At 44.6% G+C, this 22,268-nt stretch overlaps 3 protein-coding genes and 1 pseudogene across 3 annotated transcripts; 2 read left to right on the top strand and 2 right to left on the bottom strand.

The window, feature by feature from the left end:
* The first annotated feature begins 4,309 nt into the window (after nt 1-4,309).
* On the top strand, nt 4,310-6,142 carry LOC115666673 (uncharacterized). Its single transcript, XM_030588357.2, has 2 exons — nt 4,310-5,404; nt 5,747-6,142. Exons 1-2 carry the CDS (start codon nt 4,310-4,312, stop codon nt 6,140-6,142), a joined length of 1,491 nt encoding a protein of 496 aa, XP_030444217.2.
* A 5,316-nt stretch (nt 6,143-11,458) lies between these two features.
* On the top strand, nt 11,459-12,325 carry LOC115685537 (uncharacterized). Its single transcript, XM_030610615.2, has one exon. It carries the CDS (start codon nt 11,459-11,461, stop codon nt 12,323-12,325), a length of 867 nt encoding a protein of 288 aa, XP_030466475.2.
* Nucleotides 12,326-12,414: 89 nt separating this feature from the next.
* LOC115687899 (uncharacterized) lies at nt 12,415-14,889 on the bottom strand (annotated as a pseudogene).
* Nucleotides 14,890-17,342: 2,453 nt separating this feature from the next.
* Nucleotides 17,343-19,142, bottom strand: LOC115684304 (uncharacterized). Its single transcript, XM_030609048.2, has 2 exons — nt 18,006-19,142; nt 17,343-17,738 (listed from the first exon to the last, which is right to left on the bottom strand). Exons 1-2 carry the CDS (start codon nt 19,140-19,142, stop codon nt 17,343-17,345), a joined length of 1,533 nt encoding a protein of 510 aa, XP_030464908.2.
* Between the last annotated feature and the right edge of the window lie 3,126 nt (nt 19,143-22,268).

Raw genomic sequence — 22,268 nt, 5'->3', positions numbered from 1 at the left:
GCAATTATATTGAACATATGTTACATGCATCTGGCGACGCACGCACATGTGATTAGACGTGTCAAATGGGTGAATCGAGTTGGATCGAAATTGGTTCGATCCAAATTGATATATTTTCATGCAATATAAATTTAGTGACACATATCTGACTCGACCGAATCTAAGAAAAGTCATACCCGAATTAAGGTGAGAGCACAGAATGAAGAAGTGCTAGAGAGAGTGAACAGATAGCAATAGAGGTGGATTGAGTCTAAATATGTTGTGAACCCATTTAACACCAATATTATTTTGAGTTTTACAATTCTAAATTCATTTATGATCTATTACTAAATAACCAACCCATATAACAACTCAGCCCATTAAATATGGGTTAAGAAATGAATCTATAACCCATTTTGATAGGTCTACATGTGACACGCACATCCACCACATCCTACTTATATGACATAGCATATTTACTTTAATAAGCTCTTGTTGAATGGTTAAATAAGAACGATCTTTTGAAATTCCTAATCCGTCTTGTCATTTCGTAAATGAACTTTAAAGAACATCATTTTGTGTCTGTACATTACTAGCAAGAACATTTAAATAGAAGAAGAGGAGAAAATGTTAAGTAGTTTTAAAGCACCACGTCAACACTGACGTGGCGGCATACTTTTTTTACCCATATCCAATTAAAACTTGTCACATAGACACTGACCTGGAATTAAAAAGATACAAATATAATTTTTTCTCTCTCTTCCTCCCTCTCCCTCCATTGCTACGGTTCAGATATGGCCGAAGTCATGGCAACCACAGGGAGACGGAGCCGACCAGATCAAGCCGGTGACAATATTGGTCCACGACCGACAAGGTGAGATTTGGAGCCATGGTCCATGGCTAACCCACCATCTCAGTCGCGGCGGCTCACGGTCGTTAGCCGTCCATGGCCGAGCCACCCCTTCATGGTTGCTCATGTTTAGGCACGTCCGTCGCCAAATCTAGAAGTGGTTGTCATCGTCTCCGGCTTTGTCTTTCTCCATGCGTCTGTTCATCTTCGTCTTCGGCCACCGGCCAGATCTGGTCACTTCGTCTTCCCGCCGTCACCATGGCTCCAGACATGATCTTCAGCTTTGTCTTCCTTTGTTCATCTTCGGGTTTTCCTTCCTTTATGCATCCGCTTCGTCTTCTCGCCTCGCCAGTCACTATTAAGGTCTGGTCACCTCCCTCTCACTATGGCTCTAGATTTGGTCGGCCATAGAAGATCTGTAGCAATGAAGGCGAAGGGCGTAAACTCGCCGTTGGGTGTGATAGCCACAATGACGCGGAGGACTCGAGGATGGAAGTTGCAGCAGCTTGAGCGGTGGCGACGGTCGTGCTAGGGTGATGGAGCAGTGGCCGTCATGGTGGAGGAAAAGAGAGGGGAGAATTACCAAAAAAGTCCTAAACCTATTGCAATTGTGCTGATTCAGCCCTAAATCTTTTTTTTTTTCAATTAAATTATAAATCTTTTGTATTTGTGTCAATTTAGTACATCCAGCTAATTTTGGCCAACTGGCGCACGTGAACGCTAGTCGTCTTACGTGGCTCGACTGGCGCTAACGTTGACATTTTTAAATAATAGTTTTAAATTTTTTTAATTTTGTTTTTGTTTTTTTCCTCCCTTCCTTCCTTCTTCCTTCAGCTGGTTGCCGGACGTCGGTAATTAGCTAGAGGTAAAGGCCAGCGAGAACCTCGTCGAGCCATGATTAGGCCGACGTCACCATCTCTGGGCGGCCAGATGTGGCAAGAGCTCACCCAGGGGCAGGTGAGGTTGGCCTTGCCATGGCTGGATGAGCCCTCGCCAAATTTGGCGAGGCTCGACCTCACCCAATGACGGTAAGGTCAACTCACCAGTGGCCAGTAAGGTCAACCTTGCTGGCCTTCACCTCTTGGCGACCAATTGGAAAAAGAAAAAGGGAAGAAAATAATAGAAAGAGAAAGAAAATAAAAGAATGAAAAAGAAAATAAAAAATTCAAAAAATATTAAAAATGCCCTTGTCAACACCGGATGGACCGAATTGGTACAAATGTAAAAGGTCTAAGACTTAATTGGCAAAAAAGGTTTGGGACTATATTTAATAGGTTTATGACTTTTTTGGTAATTTTCCTGAATAGAGAGAATTGAAGTTTTTAGTCTTTGTTAGACCTGTCAAAATGGGTCATAAACCCATTTCTTAACCCATATATTAGTAAATGAGTCATAAATATGTTAGTTATATTTAGTAAATGGGTCATAAATGGGTAGAAGTCTAATATTAGTATTAAATGGGTCATAAATGGGTAGAAGTATAATATTAGTATTAAATGGGTCATAAATGAGTCGTAAATGAGTCATAAATGAATTTATAACTAATTTAAACTCAACTCATCTCTCTCGCCTTTACTCAACCTTGCCCTCGCTCAATTTCGCACTCTCATCTTAATTTGGTATGAATTTTTCTAGATTTAATTAAATATGGAAGTGTTTTAGCAATATGGGTCTGATCGGGTATGGGTTGGGTATGGGTCGGATCGGGTATGGGTCAAGAAAATTACATTACACATAAAATGAGTCATAAATGGGTTAATAGATCAATTTGGATCGAACCATTTATGATCAAACCCAAACCCGACCCGACCCACCAATTTGACAGGTCTAGTCTTTGTGTTTAATTTCAAGTCAGTGGATATGTCTCAATCTGTAATTGGGTAGGCGCAAACAAATGCTTGCGATATCGGCTACTGACGTGGTGGAAAGCCTAAAGTTATCTAACTTTCCATTTTTACTTTATAGGTGTGAATGGCATCAATATCCCAAAGGTAAAACTCTTCTTCCTTCGAAACTCATTCAAATAATCGATTATCATTATTTTCCTTGCGAAATTAAAGGCATGGAAGTAGAAAATACAAATTCTTTTAGACTCCGTTTGTTTCGCGAAAAATGAATAATTTGAAAAATTTTATCATGAAAATAATTATTCGTATCCTTTGAAATAATTAGTCAACAAAAAATTTCTCCATTACAAAAAATAATTTACTACTAAACAGTAAACGATGAAAATATTTTTTGTTTATTTATTTTTCTAAACAATGTAAATGATCATTTTAATATTCAAATCCATTTTATATTTCGCCAAACAGTTGTCGTCTTTCCTCCCTTGCCAAAGTAGCAATAAACGTCTTGATTAAGAAAAGTGATTAGCAACGGGATGTCTTCTTACACGGCCAAAAACCCTTGTCCTGCGTGGAATACACAAAATAACGATGAAAAGAAGCAAAGAAAAGTAAAATATTTTTTCTTTTTGGGGGGGTCGCCCTTTCCGAAGTGCGGACCACAGCGCACGCCTGACGTGAGCGTGACACGCTGACGTCACGGATGCGCTGTGGATCGCAATTAGAAAAAGGGCCGCCGAAGCAAGTGGGACTTTAATTGCTTGTTCTTGAAGAAGATTTTCCATCACCGATCTCAATTTTGACCAAGTAACAGGGCGAAAGAGGAAACCCAAAACAAGGGAGAGCAGTTCGGAAACGTTCGCATGCCGTTTGATGCATACAAGTTTAAGAACAGGGCTGTTGATCTCGTAGTGAATTAGAAACGGTTACTTAATCATTTCTCTAAATTTATGCTATGCATCGAGCATTAGATATTTCTATGAATCTCATGTAACGTCCGCATGCGGTTGAGATCAACCGGCTTTGTGTACATCGGTTGAGATTGCACGGCCATAAGGCTTCAATATTGAGGGGGTCTAATTATACTAAACGAATATATTTTATCGCAAAATGACAATCGATGGTCAATGCGTTTGTAAATACACTAGACTTTAGTGACGGTATCAGGTCTTGGCTGCCGTCAACACCTCTAGTTTAGATGCCTCATCGAATAGACAGACAAACGGACGAGATATGTCGAGATTTTTCCGACGGGCTCTTGCCGTACACGTTTGGATAGATTATAAGCATCAAAATTGCCATATCTAATGAACCAATTCAGTGCGATACCACTCCCTGAAATGTTTAGCATGGAATTGAAGACAGAGACCGAGGGAGGGAGGGACGCGCGACGACGTATTTCCTCCCATGCAGGTTGCATTTCATTTCAACGATGCAATGGTGGGGATGTTTCCCTGATCCCACTCCTCCTTTAATTGCATCCAAAGATTTAAGTTGCCGCGTTTACCACTCTTCTAGCTAACAAGGTTGACATTGTCCAATGTCCACCTCGAGCGAAGCTGACCTTGACGAGTATTTAAGATCGATCCTCTTCACCAAGAATTTCTACACTTGATCAAATCCCCATCTTCTCTTGATGGCCATAGCATCATCCCCGTGCAGAGTGGACATCAGAGCCACCTCCCTCCCACCCATCTACACCCCAACCGGCTTCTCCAAACCCAGCCAGCCGCCACGGCCTACCGCCGCCGTTCCCTTCTCGATCTACACCGCCAAACTCCTCGTCTACGTCCTCTCTACGGGCGTCCTCCTCTTCGTCCTCTCCCAAATCTCCCTCCTCCAATCTCAGTCGACTCCTTCCCCTCGATGGCCCCTCTCCCTCGTGCACCGATGGCAGAGAGTCATCGCTCCCGACCCCGCCACCGAGAGGCTGCGGGACGCGGTCACCTTCCTCCCGCTCAAGGACCAGCGCTTCGCCGACCGACCCGCCGAGGGCCACACCTGGTTCATGAGCTCGCTCAACGATACCAGCATTGGCAGCGGGCCCCAGCGCCTGCGCTTCCCGTCGGACAGCTCGAAGGGCCGGGTGCTATGCCTCAAGGGACGCGACGTCCATGACGGCTCGCGGAACTACTATGCTCTCGCATGGCCCGACGCCCTCCCACGCGACGCCACCTTCTTGAGCGGCCTCACTTTCGTGTCCTACAACCACTACGACTACGGCAACATATGGCACGGCTTGTCGACCGTGTTCCCGTTCGTGGCATGGCACCAGGAGCAAGGCTGCCGCCACCTGCCCGAGCGGTGGGTGCTGTACCACTGGGGCGAGCTCCGGCCCGGAATGGCCCCATGGCTGAGCAAGCTGATGGAGGCCACTTTCGGGAAGCCACCCTCTGTAGAAATATTTGATAAAATCGAGGAGGACGGCTCCGTCTGCTTCGAGGACGCTGTGGTGACGAGGCACAACGAAGGAGGGATGTCTATGGAGAGGATGATCGAGGCCTACGAATTGCTGAGGTGCAGGGTGAGGAGATACTGCAACTTGAGTTCGGAGGACGACGGTGATGGTAACAACGGTAACACGATCCGTTTGACGTTGTTGATGAGACGGGGAGCGAGGTCGTTCAGGAATGAGTCGGCGGTGGTCGGGAATTTCCAGAGGGAGTGCGATAAGGTCGAAGGCTGTAGGCTTACGGTGGCTCGCTCCGACGATCTCAGTTTCTGTGACCAGGTCGGTGCACAAAATTACGGCAAAATGAGGTCCAATTCAATGGCATAAAATTACGATAAGGTCCAAATTCGCTCCGACGAATAATCCACACCATTCGAACAAACATCCAATGAGTGCTTGCATGTTAGGCGTTGACACACCATGTTGGATGACAAACCGAAAATCTTAATGTATGGAACGACCAATTACGGTAAAATTAGGTCCAATTCACTGGCATATACTTAGCAAATCGCACATGTTGATTGACCTTGGTTTCCACTTATCTTGCAAGTAATTAATCACTAAAGTATGTTGGGTTCGTGGCCGGGGTTTATTGTGCTTGAAACCAATAACATTATGCAGGTGAAACTGATGAGTACGACGGACGTGTTGGCGTCGCCACACGGGGCGCAGCTGACCAATCTGTTCATCATGGACCGAAACAGCAGTGTGATGGAGTTCTATCCCAAAGGGTGGCTGCGCTATGCCGGGGTCGGCCAATATGTGTTCCAATGGCTGTCGAGCTGGTCGGGGATGAGGCACCAGGGCGCCTGGTGGGACCCGATCGGCCACAAATGTCCCTACCCGGAGGGCGACATCAGATGCTTCAACATTTACAAGAACGGCCAGATCGGGCACAATCAGACCCATTTTAGCGAGTGGACGAGAAAGGTTCTCGGTGAGGTGAAGCTAAGAAAGAATGCAGATACCGTTCCGAAGAGGAAGCAGGACCCTATCGGTGGTTGTGCTTGCAGCTAGTAATTCTAATATATTGTTTTCTAATTTTCCATGACATACACATTTGTTTTTTTCCCCAATTTTTCTGTGATATATTCCATCAGTGCATTAGAATATAGTTTCCCTTAAATAGCTCTTCGTTTAGGGGTTTAAGCCGAGAGATGGTTTAGGGGTTTTCTTTGCAAAATCATGAAAAATTGTTTAGGGTAGAGGGGCAAGTGATTAGACCACATGCTTAATGGATTAACAAAGATGATGAAGATGATTATGACGTGGCTAAAGGATTTCTTTACAATCGGTCATCCGACCGTATCAATTGGTGATTATTATGCGTGGCGAGCCTGACAACAATTGAAATTGCGCATGCATATTATCAATATTAAAAATTTAATGCAACTGTATTTATCAATTATATCTTGAAATTCTATACAAATCACGTGATGAGAAGTTTCGACTCGTCAAGAGGTAAGTGAGAGCAATTGTATTCAACATACATTACATGCATCTGGCGACGCACGCACATGTGATTAGACGCGTCAAATGGGTGAATCGAGTTGGATCGAAATTGGTTCGACCCAAATTGACAAATTTTCATGCAATACAAGTTTAGTGACACATACCTCACTCGACACATATGCTAAAACAAATATATACTTAACCGAATCTAAGAAAAGTCATACCCGAATTAAGGTGAGAGCACAAAATAAGCAAGCGCGAGAGAAAGTGAAGAGATAGCAATAGAGGCGGGTTGAGTCTAAGTAAGTTGTGAACCCATTTAACACCCATATTATTTTGAGTTTTACAATTCTAAACCCATTTATGATTTATTTACTAAATAACCAACCTATATAACAACTCAGCCCATCAAATATGGGTTAAGAAATGAATCTATAATCCATTTTGACAGGTCTACATGTGACACGTACATCCACCACATCCTACTTATATGACATAGCGTATTTACTTTAATAAGCTCTTGTTGAATGGTTAAATAAGAATGATCTTTTGAAATTCCTAATCCGTCCTGTCATTTTGTAAATGACCTTTAAAGAACATCATTTTGTGTCCGTACGTTACCAGCAAGAACATTTAAATAGAAGAAGAGGAGAAAATGTTAAGTAGTTTTAAAGCACCACGTCAACTGCTGACGTGGCGTACCTTTTTTATCCATATCCAATTAAAACTTGTCACATAGACACTGACCTAGAATTAAAAAAATACCAATATAATTGTTTCTCTCTCTTCCTCCCTCTCTCTTCGTTGCTACCGTTCAGATATGGCTGAAGTCATAGCGACCACAAGGAGACGGAGCCGACCGGATCAAGCCGGTGACAACAATGGTCCACAACTGACAAGGTGAGATCTGGAGCCATGGACCATGGCTAACCCACCATCTCAGTCGTGGCAGCTCACGGTCGTTAGCCGTCCATGGTCGAGCCACCCCTTCATGGTTGCTCGCGTGTAGGCTCATCCGTTGCCAAATCTAGAAGTGGTTGTTATCGTCTTCGGCTTTGTCTTCCTCCATGCGTTTGTTCAGCTTCATCTTCGGTCACAGGCCAGATCTGGCCACTTCGTCTTCCCGCCGTCACCATGGTTCTAGATATGATCTTCAGCTTCATCTTCCTTTGTTCGTCTTTAGGTTGTCCTTCCCTTATGCATCCTCTTCGTCTTCCCGCCTCACCGGTCACTATTTAGGTCTGGTCACCTCCCTCTCACCATGGCTCCAGATTTGGTCGGCCATAGTAGATCTGTAGCAATGAAGGCGAAGGGTGTAAACTCACTGCTGGGTGTGATAGCGATAACGATGTAGAGGACTCGAGGATGGAAGTTGCAGCAGCTTGAGTGGTGGCGACGGTCGTGCTAGGGTGATAATTACCAAAAAAGTCCTAAACCTATTGCAATTTTGCTGATTCAATCTTAAATCCTTCTTCTTCTTTTTGCCAATTAAGTTATAAACCTTTTGTACTTGTGTCAATTTAGTACATCCGGCTAATTTTGGCCAACTGGCGCAGGTGGATGCCGGTCATCCTACGTGGCTCGACTAGCGCTGATATGGACATTTTTAAATAATAATTTTTAATCTTTTTTATTTTTTTTATTTTTTTTCTCCCTCCCTTCCTTCTTCCTCCAGCTGGTCGCCGAACCTCGGCAATTAGCTAGAGGTAAAGGCCGGCGAAGGCCTCGTCGAGCCATGATGAGGCCATCCTCACCATCGCTAGGCGGCTAGATGTGGCAAGAGCTCACCCAAGGGTGGGCGAGGTCGGCCTTACCGTGGCTGGGTGAGCCCTCGCCAAATTTGGCAAGGCTCGGCCTCACCCAATGACGGCAAGGTCAGATTGCCAGTGGCCGGCGAGGTCGACCTTGCTGGCCTTCACCTCTTGGCGACCAGTTGGAGGAAGAAAAAGGGAAGAAAAAAATAGAAAGAGAAAGAAAATAAAAGAATGAAAAAGAAAATAAAAAATTCAAAAAATATTAAAAATGCCCTTGTCAACACCGGATGGACTGAATTGATACAAATATAAAAGGTATAAGACTCAATTGGCAAAAAAGGTTTAGGACTATATTTAATAGGTTTATGACTTTTTTGGTAATTTTTCTAAATAGAGAGAATTGAAGTTTTTTGTCTTTGTGTTTAATTTCAAGTCAGTGCATATGTGTCAATCTGTAATTGGGTAGGCGCAAACAAATGCTTGCGATATCGGCTACTGACGTGGTGGAAAGTAACCACTCAATATTTTCCTGAAGTAAGAGTTTCTCACCGAACTAATAAAGGCGTAGCGGTCCTGTACCCAATATTGTCGCCTAACCTGCCTTGATGGACGACACGTGTCCTTCATCATTTAGTAGCCATTCGATCTTTTCCTTTCTTTTCTTTAAAGAATTTCGCTGCAAGAACACGCACATAAGCACTTAAGCCAACTAGGCTGGATGTTTCTATATGTCTGATGGCTTCAATGCTTATTTACCTAACATAATGTCAGTTCTAAATCGGCCAAACTTACCATCCCAGCGATTCGACCAGATGACCGGCGAATCGGAAGTTTGACCGGTGCTGAAATCCGAGAGATGATGACGAAGAAGAATAAGCATCAGCAGAACAAGAAGAAACCAGCAAAAGCGAGGAGTTACAGGCGAATGATCAAAACGCCGGAGATCTGGTCCAATTCGCCATTCGTATGACCATTTCATTAAGAAGAAGAATGGAAATAGTTCTAATTATATCCCCATGCCAAATTTTGTCTTTATATGTTCTTCATATAAATGAACATCTCCGTACGCATCATATGCAACATTTTTTTTTTTATAATTTTGAGGAAAAATTCCAGAGCTTCAAAAACCAGTGTGCTACTACTTGAAAATTGGGGTTCATTCCGTAGAGTCGTCCGTCCCTACTTTCTTTTACCTAATTTCATCACCTTCTATAAAAAAAAAAAAAAAATTTGTTGCGGCTTTCCAAAAGCATGTACAAGTGTCCAAAGACTAAAAGTAGAGCCATTCTCGTTTATTAAATGTAGGTGCGAGTTTTGAATGCCCTCGAGACAACACCCTAGATCTCAATTGAGTGCGGGGGAAAGAGGGTCGCCTCACGCTTTTCCCACAAGGAGTTTCACCTATCGCCATCGTTGCAAACGAGGACGGGACGGGTTTCTATTATTAAGAAAACCAAAAAAAGCAGAGGGAAATGCTAATTCAATGCATGTAGCGATAGTGCTGATTCTGACTACTCAAATGAGCCGACACTCCAATCAATCACCCCGAAAATGCACGATTTCGACAACACCATCACATTACAAGTGGGTTAATTAAAAAAAAAAATACCAATTTTAGGTCGAGGGACAATTTTGGCCCGAACTTTTTTTTTTTCCATAAAAAAACATCAACTTTAGGTCGATGGATAATTATTGCCCGAACTTTTTTTTTTATCCCGTAAAAAAGGACCAACTTTAGGTCGAGGGACAATTCTGGCCCGAACTTTTTTTTGTCTCGTAAAAAAGCACCAATTTTCACTTAAATCCCAAATCCGGCCCTTATTGACTTAAACCATTGATTTTCCAACTCGACTATTCCACCTAAGAATAAATCCACGTGACTTCTTGACTGATTTAAAGATTATTCATTGTCTTATTCTCCGAACCACGACCTTGAAGAATAACGGTGAAACCTGTTCGTCTCTTTCACTTCACCTAAAGTCAAAAATATCTCCGATTGAATCTTTCCGGCCAAACTTCGTCGCTTGTCGTAATCAGTTATAGACCACCGTCCGTCAACAGACGCCATGGAAGAGATTCGCCAGGCTCACCACCATAACTTTTTTTCTCAAACAAGGGTAACTTCAGACAGAAAGTCAATGTGGGGGCCAAATTTGGGATTTAAATGAAAGTTTGTGCTTTTTTACGAGACAAAAAAAAGTTCGGGCCAGAATTGTCCCTTGACCTAAAGTTTGTGCTTTTTTATGGGACAAAAAGAAGTTCGGGCCAGAATTGTCTATCGACCTAAAGTTGGTGTTTTTTTATGGAACAAAAAAAAGTTCGGGCCAGAATTGTCCCTCAACCTAAAGTTGGTGCTTTTTTTTGGAATAAACCCCGTTACAAATCTAGGGCCCGGACAACGACAGATACCTCATCTTCCGGCGGCACGGATTGCCGTCGAGGCAAATCTGTTAAATTGCCAAGACAAACAATAATTTATTCACGCTCCAAATTCTCGTGCACGCAACGTATGACCCCCACGAAAGAATCAAGACATTGGCCAAAACGTTAGATAAGGAGGCGTTGCGGTAGCTATATCCAAAAAACGGCCGTGACCAAATCAGATCTGTACGCACTGAACTGAACAGATGGGGGGCCAAATCTTCGTGGTCGCTGCTGATACGGCCATGCTGACTTCACAGAACGAGTAGTAGAGGAAAAAAAAAACGCACCATCCTCGGCAGTTGTGCGTTAGTTCCTGGTTGGTTCAAATGGCAGGTGGGAAGTGGCAACACACACCACAAAACAGAGAGAGAAATCGAACCTCATCTCCTCCCTCCTTTAACACAAACCTTGAAATCTCAGAAGAAGAACCTCTGCTGACTCTTGCTGTTATGAGACAAAGTTTGCCTCTTTTTCTCTGCTGCGGAAAGAAACAAAACACCATTTGAGGGTCGGAACTCAGTTTGAATGGTATCGTCAAGAAACAGTCAGTCGGCAGAAACGGATCACATCACACTCTTCTCGTGCGAAAACCCAAACCCATCGAAGAGAAAAATATCTCTCTTTTTGCCTCATTTACTGCCCAACTCTGCCAAATTCTGCCATAGAGGGAATCCAAACGAAGACCCATCAACCGAACTGGGAGATGGAGGGGGCAGCGAGAATCATCAGGCGATCAGTTCACAGTTTCCTCAAGAACATCGACTCCTTCAACGCCCCTGTTCTGCTTCTGCTCCCTTACTCTGCATCGCTGCTCCTCTCTCGCTCCCTCTTCCCGGCGACCAACACCACTTCGCTTTCCCTTCGGCAATCCCTCCTTCGCACCATCTTTAGCTTCGTGCTCGCTCTCACCTTCCTCGCCATGGCGAAATCCCGCGTCATACAAGCCCTGGCGAATCGCCACGGCTCGTCCCTCTCGTCTTCCTTCCCTCTCTACAGACGCCTCGTGAAGCTCCAGCTCCTGCACACGTCGCTGGCGCTCGCGGCCGACGCGATGGCTTCCGTCCCGCACGGGTTCTTCTCGAGCGGCCGCGGGAACCTCCTCGCGTTAACGACCCGGACAGTCTCTTACGCGATCGCCGCCAACCTGTCCGCCGTGTGCGACGTCGCTCTCGCCGTCGCGGGGATCGAGAATTGCTCCGCTACCGAGGCGATCCGCAAGGCTTGCTCGCTGAGGCGCAGGGAATCGGCGGCTCTGTTGATCGCTCTGCCTCACTATCTCTGCCTCGCCGCCGTCGAAGCCCTGTTTCGGTTCCGATACCGGTCGGTGATGGAGGGTCGAAGCGGCGAGAGGCCTTACCTGGCCATGGCTTCGGAAGGGGTGGTGATCGCTTGGTTGTATTCGGTCGTCGTAGTCTTGGACACGATCGCTTGTGGCCTGTACGTGAAGAGCCACGGGTCGAGTTCTCGCGCAGACGAAGGAGCTAATCGTGGTCACAGCACAGCGAACGTGAACAATGACCGTGATGACGATGATCGGTGCGGGCACGGGAAGATGGCAGACATGGCGTGAGCGAGGATCGTTTCGTTCCGGGCAGTCTCCATTCTTGTACAGATTAGCGAAGAAGCCTTTGAACAGATGGAAAGATAGCGAAGACTTCATGCCTACATCGGAAGAAGATCGTACCATTTTTGGATTGACAGGTTTTTGCTTTTCAATTGATACAGAAACACAGAATACAAACTGTACATGAAGAAAGAGAATTCTCCATCATAGAGTCGACTCTTGCTTCGGATACCCAGAGTTGGTTTTATCAAGATTGAATTTTTAGCGATGTGCAACAGTCTAAACGAAGAAGTCATGTTTGATACTGAAAGAGAGTTTGTGCCATGATGTCGTTGATCCATCTTAGTATTATCGAGTCTAATTTGTTGGGTGCGAGGACCGCCACGACCCCAATAGTCGGCCGCTCGTCCGGCCAACGAACGCCGCCATCGCTCGGCCTCCGGATCTCTCTCTCTCTCTTATTGCTCACTACCCTCCACTGTGCGCCGTTCCCCCATCCCTCCATCGTCGGCGACTCGGCGCACCATATCAGAATTACCAGCCGCAAGCACAAGCACCAATAGAATCTTGCTTCTTGTTTGGAACGGTCTCTCCTATCTTTCTCAGCTTCACCTCGCCGAGAACCTTTCTTATCCACTCGCTAAAATGGGTCTCGTTGTGCCCGATCTGGCCGTTCTTGTAGATGTTGAAACATTTAGCGGCGTCCTCCGGGTAAGGACACTCCTCGCCGACTGGGTCCCACCAAGCGCCCTCGAACCTCATCCCCGACCAGCTCGCCAGCCACCGATACACGTATTGGCCGATCCCGGCATAGCGCAGCCACCCCTTGGGGAGGAACTCCATCACGCTGCCGTTCCGGTCCATCATGAACAGGTTGGTCAGCTGCGCCCCGTTCGGCGACGCCAGCACGTCCGTCGTACTCATCAGTTTAACCTGCACTATGTTTTCAGTTTCGACTTTCAAGCAAAAGCAACCCCACAAATCCAGCCTGCTTTAGTGATTAATAACCAGCAAGATAAGTGAAGGTCAATTAACATGTGCGATTTAGAAAGCATATGGCATTGAATTGTACCTCATTTTACCCCAAATGGTCATTTCATGCATTAGCTTGTTCAGTTTGTCATCTAGCATGTTGTGTTAGCGCCTAACATGCGTGCACTCCGTGAACTTTTTGGCCGATTAGTGTGATTAGCGGAGTCCAATTTGAAGACTCAACTATGTCCACCGTCACCAGCTAGATTATTCGACCCATCTACACCAAAGGATCAAAAGGTATATACACTAATTTACTTAAGAAGAATCTCAGAAGAACTTCACTTTTTTCTCTCTTTTCTTTTGTATTTTCAGTGTCTCGAAACTACAAAAGTTAAGTATCAACAAGTAATAATTTAAACGAAGATTAATTCAGGTTTAAAACACTGACCTGGTCACAGAAACTGAGATCGTCGGAGCGAGCCACCGTGAGCCTACAACCTTCGACCTTATCGCACTCCCTCCGGAAAATCCCGGCCACGGCTGACTCGTTCCTGAATGACCTAGCTCCTCGTCTCATCAACAACGTCAAACGTATCGTGTTAACCTTGTTACCATCGCCATCAGCCTCCGAGCTCAAGTTGCAGAACCTCCTCGCACTGCACCTCATCAAGTCGTAGGCCTCGATCATCCTCTCCCTAGACATCCCTCCTTCGCTGTGCCTCATCACCACAGCTTCCTCGAAGCAGACCGGGCTGTCCTCCTTGATTTTATCAAACACTTCTATGGATGTTGGCTTCCCGAACGTGGCCTCCATCAGCTTGCTCAGCCACAGGCCCATCTCGGCTCGGAGCTCGCCCCAGTGGTACAGCACCCACCGCTTGGGCGGGCGGCGGCAACCTTCCCCCTGGTGCCACGCCACGAACGGGAACACCGTCGACAGGCCGTGCCATATGTTGTGGTAGTCATAGTGGTTGTCGGACACGTAAGTCAGGCCGGTCATGAAGGTGGCATTGCGCGGGAGGGTCTCAGGCCACGCGAGGGCATAGTAGTTCCACGAGCCATCATGCCCGTCGCGTCCCTTGAGGCATAGCACCCGGCCCTTTGAACTTTCCGACGGGAAGTGCAGGTGCTGGGGCCCGCCGCTGATGCTGGTGTCATCGAGGGAGCTCATGAACCAGGTGTGGCCATCGGCAGGTCGGTCGGCGAAGCGCAGGTCCTTCAGTGGGAGGAACGTGACCGCATCGCGAAGCCTCTCTGCCACGGCCTCGAGCTTATTAGCTGTGGCCGCAGTGGCGGCATCAGGACCGATGACGGAGCTGGTGTCGAGGATGATTTTTTTCCATTGGTGCACGAGGGAGAGCGGCCATTGAGAGGAAGGAGTTGATTTAGATTGGAGTAGGAAGATTTGGGAGAGGATGAGGAGGAGAAAGCATGCGGTGAGGACGCACACGAAGAGTTTGGCAGTGTTGACTGAGAAAAGAACGGTGGTGGGACATTGTCGTTGGTTGGATTTGGAGGAGTTGGCTCTTGTGTGGATTGGTGGGAGGTGAGGTGGTTCTGATCTCCACTTCATCTGGGCATGAAGCTTTGGCCATCTAAGAGATGATGATGCTTATGAAGGTAAATGAGAGTTCGTGCACGAACGAGGAAGACGGAGTCCGACTCGAGTTTTCTTCGGATTTACCGGCGTCGACAACCTCCACATTTGACGCCGGACGATGCTACCTGGAAGCATCTTGAAAGTTCTTTTTGCTTATTTAAATGCCAGGGCTATAGCCTTCTGGTTCTCAGCATGGCTTCTGAGCAACTGTCATTCATTTTCCTTACTAGCAACGATTTCTTTAAATCGTAAATTATAATCTTATTCCTAATCATCGTAGGAAGTGTCTGCAAACCCTAGAATTGCATTCTTAGGACATGGATTTCAATTCCGAATGAACCAAACGAAGTCGGACCTCATTAGCGGGCGGATTGATATGAGTAATCAATGTCCGTACCTTCTACAAGGTTGAGACCATCTTAAGTTGTGCACACGCCGGATTATTCCAAAATTTATTCGGTGAGGGCGATGTGAAGAAAATATTGTGCACATTCAGTATACGGGCAGTTCATGGGTGAAGTGATGAACAAAATGAATCACGATTTAGAAACTTAACAGCAACTCGGCTTTCCTATTTTTTTTTTTTTTTGGCGAATCTCGGTGTAGGTCCATAAACAGTTCTTGTAATGTGAGCGGTGTAATTCAATAGATTAGGGCATGGAAAACATGGAAAGGAGATGGGAGAAGAAACATGTGAGTAGGTGGAGACTTATAAGATGACAAGATCTATTCGTGGAGGAATTCAAGGAGAGTTGACAACTGGGTAGAATGCATTTAGTGGAGTGATGAGATTGAGATCCATAATGTTATTTGTTAATCATTTACGCCGTATCACAATGATCGAAGTCGCATGGCACTTCATCAACGCCTTCCTTTCTCACCAACTTCAATGGGATTGGAACCCTAGACTTTCATCTAGACACCCCTTTTCTTTTCTTCATTCTTCTTTCTCATGTCCTTGACTCCTAGCACCATACCGAGCTTCAAAGATCACGAATGAGTTATTCACATGAGTTCGATTCTCGTCCGATGCGATTTCTTGTGACGAAGTTACGAGCAAGCAAATTAGTAACGGATCTCTCATTTCTTGTGCAGATATCATGCATTCGGTCGGGCTAGAGAGCTGAGTACTCTGCAGTGGGCCAAAGTTACTTTGAGAACTTGGGAGTTTCGATCAAAGGGTCTAGACTTTCGTCGATCTTCTGATGAACCAAAGAGTGAACAAAACAAGACGACAGTTTGTTCTTTGCTTGAATGCATTCCTAATTTAAGAGACTCGCTTATATAGTTTATCCCACTATTTTGTGAGTCAATCAGCAGTCCAATGTCCGATCTCGATACTCTTAAACATAGGTCAAAACCCAATCCCTGCACTTTTATTTTTGTCTTCCTTTCTTTTTTCCTTTTTGTTTGGGGCACCCAACCCAACTTCTGCAATCTCGATTTCGTCTCTTTCTCTGTCTTTCGTTGCTCAGTTTCTTCTTTCCAAGAAATTTCTAATCTTAGAGCTGGTTGGGATGTGAACACGTCCAAGAGATTAGGGGCGTGTGCATAAATGGGCTTTTCCCATCTAATTAAGATGAACCCACATAATTTAGAATGGGCTCGCATAGTTTACTAGGCTTAATTCCCCTAAAAAAAACTTCAAATTTTAGTGTCAATCCCAATTCTGTCCGTACTTTTTTTTGTCTTAAAGGAATTCACAAACTTCCACTATAATCCCAAATCTACCTCCGTGGTTTCTTCAAAACTATCAATAGAGGGGCTAGTTAGAGGTTCATTACCAGAACCTGCGTCTTCGCCAACACTCTCGCCGTCGTATGGAGTAACAGTAGCCTCCTGATGTTGATAATTTTGAACAAACTAGTTGCGATTTCTGGATGCGGAGCAGATTTAGGATTATAGTGAAAGTTGACGATTTTTTTAGACACAAATAAGTTCGGGGGATTTCACCTGAAGTTGGGGGTTTGTAGGAGTTAGGCCTAGTTTAGTACCCCTCCGAATCCTCCCTAGGCGACTATTTTCTTTTTTTAAGACTACAAAATCGCTCAACATGAAACTAGTACTCGAACACCCGCTGCCAATGCTAGTATCAACTACCAATTGTAAATAAGCCCTTTAGCGCCGTCGTCGTTGTCGCCGCCGCCGCCGCCGCCGCTGCAATGTTGTTATTTTTTTGAACATGTGGTATAATCATTTTGCGCCTCTACCATCGACAATTAGATTCATGAATCTTGCAAAACAACCTCTAACCTATTTCTCAGCTTAGAGCACATCAATTTCCTTGACGGTTCTGATGTCACTTAAAGAGAAATCTGAAATACGGAGAGCTATTTTAAGTGAAGCTTTTTGCTCATGCATTGGTGTAATATATCACAAAAAGTCTGAAAGAAAAAAAAAAACAATTGTATCTGCTGTGGAAAACTGCAAAGCAATATATTCGAATTATCAGCCGCAAGCACAAGCGCTAGTAGGATCCTGCTTCTTGTTCGGAACAGTCTCTGCACTCTTTCTCAGCTTCATTTCACCGAGAACCTTCCTCGTCCAGTCGCTGAGATGGGTCTCGTTGTGCCCGATCTGGGCGTTCTTGTAGATGTCGAAGCATTCGAGGCCGCCCTCCGGGTAGGGACACTTCTCGCCGACCGGATCCCACCAGGCGCCCAGGTGCCTCATCCCCGACCAGCTCGACAACCATTGGAACACATACTGGCCGACCCCGGCATACTGTAGCCACCCGTGGGGGAAGAACTCCATCACGCTACTGTTCCGGTCCATCAGGAATAGGTTGGTCAGCTGCGCCCCGTGCGGCGACGCCAACACATCGGTTGTGCTCATCAGTTTCGCCTGCATGGTGTGATTGATTTCAAGCAAAAGTAACCCGACAAACCCAACATACTTTAGTGATCAATTACTCGTAAGATAAGTGGATACCAAGGTCTGCGATTTACAAAGTATATGGCATTAAATTGGACCTCATTTTACCGCAATTGGTCATTTTATGAATTAGCATGTTCAGTTTTGTCAGCTAACATGGTGGATCGTCGAACTACAGAGTTTTAAGTATTTACGACTGTCTTCAAACAAAGATTATTTCAGGTTTTATGCACTGACCTGGTCACAGAAACTGAGATCATCGGAGTGAGCCACCGTGAGCCGACAACCTCCGACCTTATCACACTCCCTCCGGAAAATCCCAACCACCGCCGACTCGTTCCTGAATGACCTCGCTCCTCGTCTCATCAACAATGTCAAACGTATTATGTTAACCTTGTTACCATCACCATCGAGCTCCGAGCTCAAGTTGCAATATCTCCTCACGCTGCATCTCAACAATTCGTAGGCCTCGATCATCCTCTCCGTAGACATCCCTCCTTCGTTGTGCCTCGTCACCACTGCGTCCTCGAAGCAGATGCAGCCGTCCTCCTTGATTTTATCAAACACTTCTATAGACGGTGGCTTCCGAAACGTCGCCTCCATCAGCTTGCTCAGCCACGGGGACATTCCTGACCGGAGCTCGCCCCAGTGGTACAGCACCCACCGCTCGGGCAGGCGGCGGCAAGTGTGCCTCTGGTGCCACGCCACGAACGGGAACAACGTGGACAAGCCGTGCCACATGTTTTGGTAGTCATAGTGGTTGTACGACACGAAAGTCAGGCCGATCATGAAGGTGGCGTTGTGCGGGAGGGCCTCAGGCCACGCGAGGGCATAGTAGTTCCACGAGCCATCATGTAAGTCACGTCCCTTGAGGCATAGGACCCGACCCTTTGAGCTGTCCGACGGGAAGCGCAGGTGCTGGGGCCCGCCGCTGATGCTGGTATCGTTGAGGGAGCTCATGAACCAGGTGTGGCCCTCAGTGGGTCGGTTGGCGAAGCGCAGGTCCTTGAGCGGGAGGAAGGTGACCGCGTCGCGGAGCCTCTCGGCCACGGCCTCGAGCTTATTAGCTGTGGTGGGGTCGGAAGCGACCATGGAGGTGGTGTCGAGGATGACTTTTTGCCATTGGTGCATGAGAGAGAGAGGCCATTGAGGGAAAGGAGTTGACTGAGATTGGAGGAAGGAGATTTGGGAGAGGATGAAGAGCAGGCCACATGTGGAGAGGACGTAGACGAGGAGTTTGGCAGTGTAGATTGAGAAGCGAATAACGGTGGGACGCGCTGGTTGGCTGGATTTGGAGGAGTTGGTTCTTGTGTAGATTGGTGGGAGCGAGCTGGTTCTGATGTCTACTTGGTCTGGGACTGATGCTTTGGCCATCAAAGAGACGATGGTGACTGAAACAGCATCGGAATTTTTCCAAGAGATGGACTGGTGGAGGTTGGGATTCGGTGGCTGCACTGTGATGATCTTAAATAGTCGTTAAGTCAGCTTCCATAGCAGGTATGATACCAGTGAAAAGATCAGAACTTATTTACCCATTAGGAAAGAAGAATGGGTTGAAGGTAAATGAGAGTTTATGGACAAATGACAAGCAAAGGGACTCTTTGCGTGCACCTTGACGCAGTCCCACCTGGCACGCAATGCTTTCTTGTTCATTCTTGTTCTTCTTTTTTTCAGTCGCTTTTGTCGTCAGAAAATAATCTGCATGATCTGCATCCATATCTTTACAGTCTCCCAATTCCCTAGATAAATCTAATAAGAGCTCATTCACTTGAATATAGTTCGAAATTCTATAGAAATTCAAAGGCTGTGTCGTCCGCAAAATCGAGCAATAGTAGCTGCCAAAAGTGGGTACTCATCAGAAATTTCTTTTTTCATGATATTAAGTCCTGAATGCTTGAGATTTCATGGTCACTTTGAAACTCACATCAGTACCTTTCAGTGCAATTAAAGGAGGAGTAGAAAGTGGAATTACATAGTTTAAGTGGGGGAAATAAGGCAAGACGTTCTAACAAAGTCAAAGCTTTATGAAAAGGAGAAAAAGCTATTTGGACAGCTTCAAGAGAAAGGCAAAGTTATCTGTATATCATACTGAATTTTTTTTTTTTTGATAGATATAGCAATTGCTTGATTGGCATATAAGCTATAAGTGTCAAGAGGCCAAGGCCCGATATTGTCACTCGAGACTAGTACAAACTTACAAACGCATTTATCGTTAATTGTTATCCCACGATGAAATATATTCGCGATTACGACAGGATATGCATGTTTTACTTAGTTAAGATCATCGACATGATACCAAAGTTTACCATAAACTGACCTCTCTCGGCGAAGCTTATTAGTACGCGGTCTCGATCGATGCCCACGAAGCCAATTGACGGTGGACACATTCTAAGTTTATAATGCATCAAGAGCAAGCAAGCATTTCCGAATTGCCCTCCTTTTTGTTTGCGTTTTCGCCTTATTGCTGGTCAAATATGAGGTCGGTGATGGAAATCTCCTTCAAGAACAAGCAAATATAAGCACGGGGAGCCACAGATTGATCAGAATCCAAATCTTCTAACGTCATGCCTGACGTCAGCGTATCCATTGTCTTTAAAAAAAAGTTGATGGATGTCAAAGCAACTCAAATTTAATAGGTTTTTTTTATTAACTTTGGTAAATAAGAATTGTGTAGCTTTACATATGTAACGACGTGGGAGCTTTCGAAATTAGTGTTTGTCGTTAAATTATTTTCTTGCATCTATCTACCTAATATCATTATTGTCATTGCATATATCAATTAGTGTTTGTCGTTCAAAATAAAATATTTTTATTTTTATTTGTATATTTTATGTAAAGAATGGTTTTGGCCACATATGAGGTACAACGAACGGACCAACCATTTGGTTTTTGAATTTACATATACACGATTAATTCTTACTAATTACTTTTTTGAATGAAGAAAGATGGGAAACCAAATAAATTATGTGTTTTCTTTTCCTACCGTGCCTCTAATTTCTCAAGCGAAATGATGATATTTGATTATTTGAATGAGTTTTGAAAGGTAAAAAGTATCATAATTATTTTGACTCAATGTTTCATTATCATTTTCAGATGATAATTAGTTGAAAAGGGTATTAGTTCTTATACTCAAACCTTGCATATGACATCATTTATTTTATAGATTTATGGAATGTTTTGAAAGGTGTGTTTTGCTTCCGAGTCAAAATAAAAATTCGAAAGTGAGAGCGCAGGATTTACAAAGAGCGAAAAGCTAAAGATAAAAGTCAACCTAACCGGGTCATTGTACTAAATCAACTTATAGACGAGTGATGTTGATCGATAATCCTTGTGCACTCCGTAAGTGATTCATAATCTTAACGAATGTAAAAAAACTCTACCCAAGCTACGAAACATGAGGAACCAAGATTCGTCAAACAATCGTGAAATGCACGCAAAATGCACGAGCAGCTTGTGGACTTATTTGAGACTTAGTTGGCAATTTCAAAGTCTTATTTGAGACAATATCCACTCTAAAATCTCTTTTAAGAAAACCTTTTATTTGTTCAACTACATGTTGCGCACAACATCGAGATACTTCTTGCGGCATTCCACCACTCTCCCGCTCGCATAGATTTGTCTCAACAGTCGAATACCTTACTTCAATAACTTGCCACCTCACCGACGAGGACGAGCCTAACGACTTAGGAAGCTCCAAGGTGCCCGGTTTGCACGGCCCTCTTCAGTAGCTCCATTCCTAGCTCTACCTTCACGAGACTTACATATTCATACTACAACGTATACTAATTATGGATGATGAATTTCTAGCTTTAAACGAAATTATAGGGAATAAATTAGATAAATCACGAGATTAAACACGTACCAATCATTTCGTATACAAAGCCTCTAAATTATCGCATTTAATGCAGTTCCGAATGAAGGCATTACCTTCTTCGGGGTGCCACCACAATGTCCTTGAAATTTTGTCAAGAAAGAGACATTTGTCGATATATGTATTTTTCTTAAGCTAACTTATTAAAGATCTTGCAACTTAGACAGAATATTGATAACAATAAGATTTCATGATTTACCTATGATTAGTTTACGTGTCTAAATAAAAATTTGAAGATAAGAGCGCAAGATTTACAAAAAGTCAAAAGCTAAAAATAGAAGTCAACCTAAATGAGTCAACCATACTGGTGATACTAAATAAACCAATAGACGAGTGATATAGATCGACTAGTAAGTGATTTGTAATCTTAACGAATGTAAAACATCCTAAACAAGCTACAAAACTTGAGGAATCAAGATTCGTCAAACAATATTTACAAGATGCTCATGAAATGCACGAGAACTGCACAGAGAGCTTGGGTATTAGTTGAAATTAAGTTGACCACTCCAAGGTTCTATTTAAGACAATATCCACCCTAAATTCTCTATTGGCAAAAGCCTGTTCCATCACATTTTGCGCACAGCGTCAAGATACTTCTTGCGGCATTCCACCACTTGCCCACCCGAGTA

This window comes from Syzygium oleosum, unplaced genomic scaffold (assembly GCF_021117445.2).
Source record: "Syzygium oleosum isolate NSW1041296 unplaced genomic scaffold, Sole_v2.1 Sole_v2.08, whole genome shotgun sequence".
Lineage (NCBI taxonomy): Eukaryota > Viridiplantae > Streptophyta > Magnoliopsida > Myrtales > Myrtaceae > Syzygium > Syzygium oleosum.
Note: the sequence above shows the minus strand (reverse complement) of the source record. Positions and strands in the feature narration are given on the sequence as shown.

Coding starts and splice junctions, on each gene's coding strand:
- LOC115685537 (XM_030610615.2), top strand. CDS start 11,459: ATGGAGGGGGCAGCGAGAATCATCAGGCGATCAGTTCACAGTTTCCTC.
- LOC115666673 (XM_030588357.2), top strand. CDS start 4,310: ATGGCCATAGCATCATCCCCGTGCAGAGTGGACATCAGAGCCACCTCC. Junction 5,405..5,746: donor ATCTCAGTTTCTGTGACCAG/GTCGGTGCACAA, acceptor AACATTATGCAG/GTGAAACTGATGAGTACGAC.
- LOC115684304 (XM_030609048.2), bottom strand. CDS start 19,142: ATGGCCAAAGCATCAGTCCCAGACCAAGTAGACATCAGAACCAGCTCG. Junction 17,739..18,005: donor ATCTCAGTTTCTGTGACCAG/GTCAGTGCATAA, acceptor CACACCATGCAG/GCGAAACTGATGAGCACAAC.